This window comes from Hesperophylax consimilis, chromosome 20, assembly GCF_061612785.1.
Source record: "Hesperophylax consimilis isolate HC1 chromosome 20, BYU_Hcon_1.0, whole genome shotgun sequence".
In the NCBI taxonomy this organism is placed as follows: Eukaryota; Metazoa; Arthropoda; class Insecta; order Trichoptera; family Limnephilidae; genus Hesperophylax; species Hesperophylax consimilis.
The window spans coordinates 24,203,277-24,211,689 of NC_142855.1; the positions used below are offsets into that span (position 1 = coordinate 24,203,277).

Below are 8,413 nucleotides of genomic sequence, written 5' to 3' on the forward strand. Positions count from 1 at the left end.
TCAGAGATCCTCATTTGTAGGGGAAACAATTTTCACATTTTGTTTCATACACCAAAGACTATAGACAGAAATCGTATGATATTAGTACCAATCAATAGGTCATTCTTTACACTTACGAATGACTAACATAAAGAAATTGTAAGCGTTAAATATTGTTGTTAAAAATCGACTTAACCGTAACAAGTCAACTTGTTTCAACTCCCCTCATACCGAGGTAAGATGAAACAGGGGTCGAGGAGAGTTGAAACATATGATTTTTGAGTATTAAAGGCTGTAAAATAAAAATGATGATATAATTTAAAGGTATTTATTAAAATTAAACTTTTCAAGAAGGTACAAAACAATCTGACAAAAATAAAAATATTATGAAAATAAAAAACGTCAATCTGAAAAGCAGTTGTGGCAAACATAAGAAAGTTCCTCATTCCTACTAATAAAAATTAAACTTTTCAAGTACAAAACAAACTAACAGAAATAAAAAGTATTATGAAAATAAAAAAACGTCAGTCTGAAAAGCAGTTGTGGCAAACATAAGAAAGTTCCCCACTAGTGCAAGCTTCATGAGACCAGTTGCTGCATTCCAGACATTGCACCCACTTTTCTTTGGCTCTGCTATTTGAATATGGCTCTAAACAACAAAGGCAAATGGATTATTATTCTTCTGCATTGTCTTCGTTTCCTCTTCGTTTCTTGACAACCTTGACCTTTTTAATTTTAGTGCCTGGTTTTGATCTCTTTGTTGTTTTTGTTTCTTTAAAGCTAGGTTTTTTCACCTTTTTCTTAGTCGTTCTAGCTGCTTCGATTGCAGCTGGTTCATTCTTTACGGGAGTGTCAGTTAACACAGCGGATTTCACTTTGCGTCTGTTTGTTTGATTTCCTTTCCTTGGTGGAGCTTTTGGCAAGGGTCTAAGAGTTGCAGGTGAGAATGGAATTGCTGTCACGGTAACTGAAGTATCTCGTGATGTAGATGCTATAGGTATTATATCCTCAGTGGTTGAAGGCATCGTGAAAGTATTAAGCATTACTTCAGATATCGCCAGATCAGGTGAATTCTTATCAGAGTTTTCTGCAGACTTGGGTACGTCTTCTGTTTCGTAGCTGATTTGAGGAGGAGTAGCCGGTAAATTGAAGATTTAAAAAACGGTCTTTTCGGATATCCAATCGTTGGAGCAGCATTTCCTTAGTTTCATAAGCAGTTTTTTTGTAATATACCTGTAGAGGGAGGTATGGTTCAGGTTGTAACTCGAAGCCGCGTCACGGAGACTTTTCTGTCGCAAAGTTACTTCTTCTTCTGAGAGATCATATATTTCGAGACTCGTCATACCTCTGGCAGTCTTTCTTTTATAAAAGTAGGCATTCTGAAACAAAATAAACAAATTGAATCAACAAAAAAAACATTTTATTTTGTGCCCGTAAAATAATAAACAAATAAAATTGAAAACGAGGAGAGTTGAAACATTCTGTTTCAAATCTCCTCAGTCCGAAAAAACCTCCCATTTTTTATTTAATCAACAATCAAGAAGCAAATACAAAAAAAATCAATTGTACCAAACATATGTAATAAATCGTTAGTTAATGAGCTTTCGAAACACATTTAATTAAACCAAAATTCAAAACCATTATCAAAATATAGGCATCGTAAAAAAACTTTAAAAACTTACTTTTGACGATTTTTGAGACACGGCACGCACAACTCCACAACCGCTCGACTTAAGACAGAATGAATCTATTACAAAATGTTACACAGTTAAATTTCAACCCGTTAATTATTAGGAGACCAAATTTGGTCCCAAGCATCTACGAATTTGGTTTCTTAATATTTAAAGGGTTGACACCGAACACATCTTTAACCTTCGCAATACATCTTTCGTATATTTTGATGAGCACTATGGTCTTATGGACGAATGGAATAATGATATTTTGGGATAACAACTTAAAAACCAATAACTACTTAACGAGATTTATTACAAAAAAACAGTCAATAGACAGTCCCTATTAATAGTTGCCTTAAAGCATAATCCATAATTCGATATGGGAACATTTATTTTAATTAATTAAAAATACGCTTTCATTTTAAAAGAGTCTTTCTTAGCAATTTAAAACTTTTTGGGTTGTTATTGATTTCCCTTGATGTTGATCTTTCGGGGCTAAATTTGCCATAAATTGTGATTTTTTTTACATCTGACATATAAATAAAATTTTGAAAATTATATTACTTTTTTATTAAAAATATTGGTGATATAAACTGTGGTGATTTTCCGTGCTGATCATCCAGATTTCTTTGTAATAAAAGTATGTGGGTACTCCGTTACTATTTGGTTTTATTCAAGTAGCTACAAGTATTGATACAATGGACAGTATAAAAGTTTGCTAATGAAGAGAGGACGAGTTACAACAGACATGCCTTTTTATACATCTCGGTCATGCTGTCCCACTCAGATATGCCTATCTCTTTCATACCGACAGACATACATTCACCACAATAACTAACATTAATAATTAAAAAGTGTGACTTATACTGATGGATTCGCTATTATTTTAAAAATTTGTACATTAAATACTAAAAGATTATAGGTGCCTACAACAAGATATTATAAGATGAATATTTGTCTTAAACAATTTTTATTCTTAAATTAAATAATAATTCAATTTACAGAGTATAATCATTTATGTAAACTAAAATAATTCGTCAACTAACTCTTCACCGCTTTTCATTTTTTAAATGTTTTTCTTCTATAGAAGCAAGTGCTTGTAGTTAAAAGAGTGGTGAGCATCAACATAAAAAATATAAAGTGTTTGTAATCAATAATGATTTGAGGAAATATGATTATTTCAAAAAAACATGTAAATAAACAAATTAAAATTTACATTTATTAAGAAAAAGAGAATAAATAATGAAGTAAGTAAAATGACATGGTTCACAATGCTACAACTGGGCCACTCGGCCTACTTCTATTTTATAGTGTTAATTATAATGTTTATATAATCGAGTTGAAATATGTGCACTTATAAGTTATAACATTAATTTATTATTTTTCGCTGACTATCATAGGAAGGTGGGTACGTGGAATAATAATTAGATTTTTTTGTACCATTTCGAAAACTGATGAAGTATTATTATTGTCACAATAATTATCTGAAAGGCTCGAAGGTACAAAGAATAAAGCATTAAAAAATCAAAGACAACAAACACAAATGAAATAATATAACCATATTCCAAAAATCAAATTCACAATGTTAATAACAATTCACCCATTTTGCTTTACTTTCAGAAGATGTCTTAAAAAACGAATATGAATACAATATTTAGTGAGAATAATGGGTATGTTTCAGTTTTATGTACCTTCGGTTACAGTGCATCCGTTGTCGTTAAGCGAAACTTTGATGATGAATAAATATATTTGTTTGAGAGATCAGTTTCATCGTGCAACATCCCCGGCTCGAGTTCACTGCGAGAGTCAGCTAATTGGTTGCGATGTAGTAGATTTTTATCATTTCTGGCTATTAAACCAGGATAGCTTGGTCTTGATATTGAGTATTTTTTTTGAGAAATGTCAGTCATTTAGTTTAATTTGAATAAGACACGGCCAATAGGCCGGCATTATCGTTTTTCACCACATAAATAGTTTCGTTCTTGTTGGCCGTATTTTCACTTTTTCTTCAAAATTGAGATACACTTTTAACTTTCTCAGATGCACGAGCTGTGTGAGTTGCAGAGCTGCTTTCAAAAAATATAAAATAAAATGAAGCTTCTTAACCTTAGCTTTACTAACGATTGTAAATTATTTCGTGTGTAGATCGTTTTACTCCATGGTGTTTAAGATTGTGTCTCGTCAGAGAGACCATTCGACAAAATGAATAGTTGCACTTACAACATGAAAAAGGTTTTTCTCCACTGTTAGTCAGCATGTGGTTCTTCAGATGGCCACTTGAGAACATGAATAATTGCACTCGGAACATGAAAAAGGTTTTTCTCCACTGTGAGTCAGTATTTCTTTCTTCAGTGTGCCCCTTTAAGAAAATGAATAGTTGCATTCAGAACAAGAAAAAGTTCAGAAGTAAGTTCAAGAGTCAGCATGTGCCTCGTAAGATGGCCCCTTTGAGAACATGAATAATTTCACTCAGAACATGAAAAAGGTTTTTCTCCACTGTGAGTAAGCAAGTGCATCTTTAGATAGCCCTTCCGAGAAAATGAATAGTGGCACTCGGAACACGAAAAAGCTTTTACTCCACTGTGAGTCAGCATGTGTCTCTTCAGATTGCCCTTAAGAGAACATGAATAGTTGCACTCAGAACATAAAAAAGCTTTTTCTCCACTGTGAGTCAGCATGTGGCTCTTCAGCGTGCCCCTTTGAGAACATGAATAGTTGCACTCAGAACATGAAAAAGATTTTTCTCCACTGTGTGTCAGCATGTGGCTCTTCAGATAACTCCTTTGATAACATGAATAATTGCACTCAGAACAAAGAAAAGGTTTTTCTCCACTGTGAGTCAGCATGTGGCTCTTCAGATGGCAATTTTGAGAACATGAATAATTGCACTCGGAACATGAAAAAGGTTTTTCTCCACTGTGAGTCAGCATGTGCCTCGTAAGATCGCCCCTTCGAGAACATGAATAATTGCATTCAGAACATGAAAAAGGTTTTTCTCCACTGTGAGTAAGCATGTGGCTCTTCAGATTGCCCTTCCGAGAAAACGAATAGTGGCACTCGGAACAAGAAAAAGGTTTTTCTCCACTGTGAGTTAGAATGTGTTTCTTCAGATTACTCTTAAGAGAACATGAATAGTTGCACTCAGTACATAAAAAAGGTTTTTCTCCACTGTGAGTCAGCATGTGGCTCTTCAGATTGCCCTTAAAAGAAAACGAATATTGGCACTCGGAACATGAAAAAGGTTTTTCTTCACTGTGAGTCAGCAAGTGCATCTTTAGATAGCCCTCCCAAGAAAATGAATAGTGGCACTCAGAACACGAAAAAGGTTTTTCTCCACTGTGAGTCAGCATGTGTCTCTTCAGCGTGCCCCTTTGAGAACATGAATAGTTGCACTCAGAACATGAAAAAGCTTTTTCTCCACTGTGTGTCAGCATGTGGCTCTTCAGATAACTCCTTTGATAACATGAATAATTGCACTCAGAACAAAGAAAAGGTTTTTCTCCACTGTGAGTCAGCATGTGTCTCTTCAGATTGCCCTTATCAGAACATGAATAGCTGCACTCGGAACACGAAAAAGGTTTTTCTCCACTGTGAGTCATCGCGTGTCTTTTCAGAGAGCCCCTTTGAGAACATGAATAGTTGCACTCGAAACAAGAAAAAGGTTTTTCTCCACTGTGAGTCAGCATGTGGCTCTTCAGATTGCCCTTAAGAGAAAACGAATAGTTGCACTCAGAACATGAAAAAGGTTTTTCTCCACTGTGAGTCTGCATGTGGCTCTTCAGATGGCCCTTAAGAGAACATGAATAGTTGCACTCAGAACATGAAAAAGGTTTTTCTCCACTGTGAGTCAGCATGTGGCTCTTCAGATGGCCACTTCTAGAACAAGAATAATTGCACTCAGAACATGAAAAAGCTTTTTCTCCACTGTGTGTCAGCATGTGGCTCTTCAGATAACTCCTTTGATAACATGAATAATTGCACTCAGAACAAAGAAAAGGTTTTTCTCCACTGTGAGTCAGCATGTGTCTCTTCAGATTGCCCTTATCAGAACATGAATAGCTGCACTCGGAACACGAAAAAGGTTTTTCTCCACTGTGAGTCATCGCGTGTCTTTTCAGAGAGCCCCTTTGAGAACATGAATAGTTGCACTTGAAACAAGAAAAAGGTTTTTCTCCACTGTGAGTCAGCATGTGGCTCTTCAGATTGCCCTTAAGAGAAAACGAATAGTTGCACTCAGAACATGAAAAAGGTTTTTCTCCACTGTGAGTCTGCATGTGGCTCTTCAGATGGCCCTTAAGAGAACATGAATAGTTGCACTCAGAACATGAAAAAGGTTTTTCTCCACTGTGAGTCAGCATGTGGCTCTTCAGATGGCCACTTCTAGAACAAGAATAATTGCACTCGGAACATGAAAAAGGTTTTTCTCCACCGTGAATCAGCATGTGTCTCGTCAGTTTGCTCTTTCGAGAATATAAATTGTTGCACACCGAACATGACAAATGTTTTTTTCCAACATGGATGCGTAAGTGCCTTTTGAAATTCGACTTATGAGAATTGGAATAGGTACAATGAGGACAAAATATTTTTTTCTCCAGAGGATGCGTTTTCTGATCTGTAGAAAAAAGAAAGTAATACGATTATTAAAGCATAATACGACTTAATATCTACACTTGGCGTAAGAAAGAACAGTAATTGATAACAACGATGGCAGAATTGTTAAAATTAGGAAAAAAAAGTGTTTTTACCGGACTGGACAATTCTTTCAAAGCGTTCTAAGCATTCCTTTTTTACATTCGGCAGGTCTATGTCAACTTCCATACAAGAGAATCCCCCATCATTATCTTCTCGGCGTCCGAGTTCCTCCTTGACGGTAATAGTCTCCACATTAATGCAAGCTATAAAACAACATGAACGTACATTGATCATCGATTTTAAACTCATTTAAAAAAACCTTAAACAAAAACAATAAAATAAATCATTGATTAACCCTGCAGAAGTGAGAAATAAGTGAAGAGAGTTCAAGGGTATTTTAAGAAAATTAATAAGAACGACCCCGAATGTCCGCTTCAGAAGGAATAAGCATTTGCTCTTGAGCACTTTCAGTATGGAGTTGTTGTTTTAATTCAATGGAATGATGTTTTCTTCCATCAATATGTATTTTTAACGAATGAGGATGAGGTGGAAACTTGAGGAATCGAGCACTTATTGTAAGCATTGGCGGCTTCTGTGATCGTAGGGTATGGTCACATCAAACAAATCACAAATAAACACCTCAAAACAATACATAGTTTTCTAAACATAAGAAATATATATAAAATAAAACAATTGAAAACAATATACTTGGCACTTTGCCACTCATTTATAAAATATGGAATAAATGCTTGGGGAAGAGCAACAAACTCGGCCATCGATTCATTATAAATCGCACAGAAACCGATCTGAAAGGTAATATTAAAAAAACATAGACTGACTGATACAGAACAAATATTCAACAGTTGTGACATACTAGATATACGCCAATTATACGTTAAAACACTACTAAACTACATTTTTGACCAAAAAAACAAATTTCAACATGCACAAAATATCACTTACAGAACAGTTAGACAAGCGTACACAGAAAACATAAAAACTCCGATGGTAAATACAAGTTTTGGACAAATACACTATCAATACCATGCTATAAAAGCTTTCAACAGTCTAACACTTGAAAATAAAATCGAGGAAAACAAAAATAAATTGGGACACAAAATTACAAAATGGATTTAAGAACAAAAAAGACAATATTACCAAAATTTCATAACATAAAATAATAAAAACTAAACGTAACACACAAAACTTTGGCTGTTTCCGGCAGAGATAAAAAAAAAACTGGTAAAAACTAAAATAACTGCCACTTAAGAGGACAGCGTTAACACACATATAATTTTCTGTCGCCATGGCAATCCAAAATGGACTTGTATTTTTATTTTTTTATCAAAGAAACAAACATTCCCGGGTTACGAAAAATCTGAGAACATTTGAAAATCTCGAACTACCACCACAGTAAGTGGAAAAAGTTGCTTATGTTGTGATGGAAGACTTATCCAGTCGAGGAATTGAACACACTACGCCTGGGTGGGACCCAAGCGCGATGTCAACTCAGCCACCGACCGGTCTAATACAATTTATTTAACATAATCAATGCAACTCACTGGCTGTCTGAGTACTTTCCGCATATCGCAAACATTCTTTCTTTACATCTGGGAGGTCGAAATCCATATAAGTGTAGGGCATTTCACCTCCGCCTTCTTCCTGGGGCCCTGGTTCCGTTTTGATGGAAACAGTTTCTGGATTTACTAGATCCATGGCACCGCTGTTGCAGGGTTTGGTAATTGGTAAACGCACAAACAAATTTATATACCTGAAACAAACATAGTTGTAACGTAATCCTATGAGCACACGAAAGCATTAAAATTATCGATTAGATCAACAGACAAGAAGTGTCAACTTCAAGGTCAAGATAGTCTCTATATGTAGGTATCCCTTATTTCAAATATCAGTTTCATATAAGATATCATTGTTTTGACAGAATATTCCAAGCAAACAAAATTTAATAATATTAAATACAATACAATAAGTTGAAGTAAAACAGAGATCCCAGGTCCTAGCACAAAAGCATTAATTCATAAAGATTGACAACTCGACCTTCTATAGAATTGGTTTGGTCAAGATTTTAACCTTAGATCTGGCAAATTTTAAGACAATCTGGCATCGGTGAC

General features: G+C 35.0%; 1 protein-coding gene across 1 annotated transcript; it reads right to left on the reverse strand.

Annotated features, from left to right (window-relative positions):
* Positions 1–653: 653 nt before the first annotated feature.
* Positions 654–8,077, reverse strand: LOC149414401 (uncharacterized). The gene is made up of 5 exons (XM_089644158.1): positions 7,847–8,077; positions 6,444–6,547; positions 5,315–5,440; positions 4,654–4,768; positions 654–808 (listed from the first exon to the last, which is right to left on the reverse strand). Exons 1-5 carry the CDS (start codon positions 7,998–8,000, stop codon positions 654–656), a joined length of 654 nt encoding a protein of 217 aa, XP_089500284.1. The 5' UTR covers positions 8,001–8,077.
* Positions 8,078–8,413: the final 336 nt, after the last annotated feature.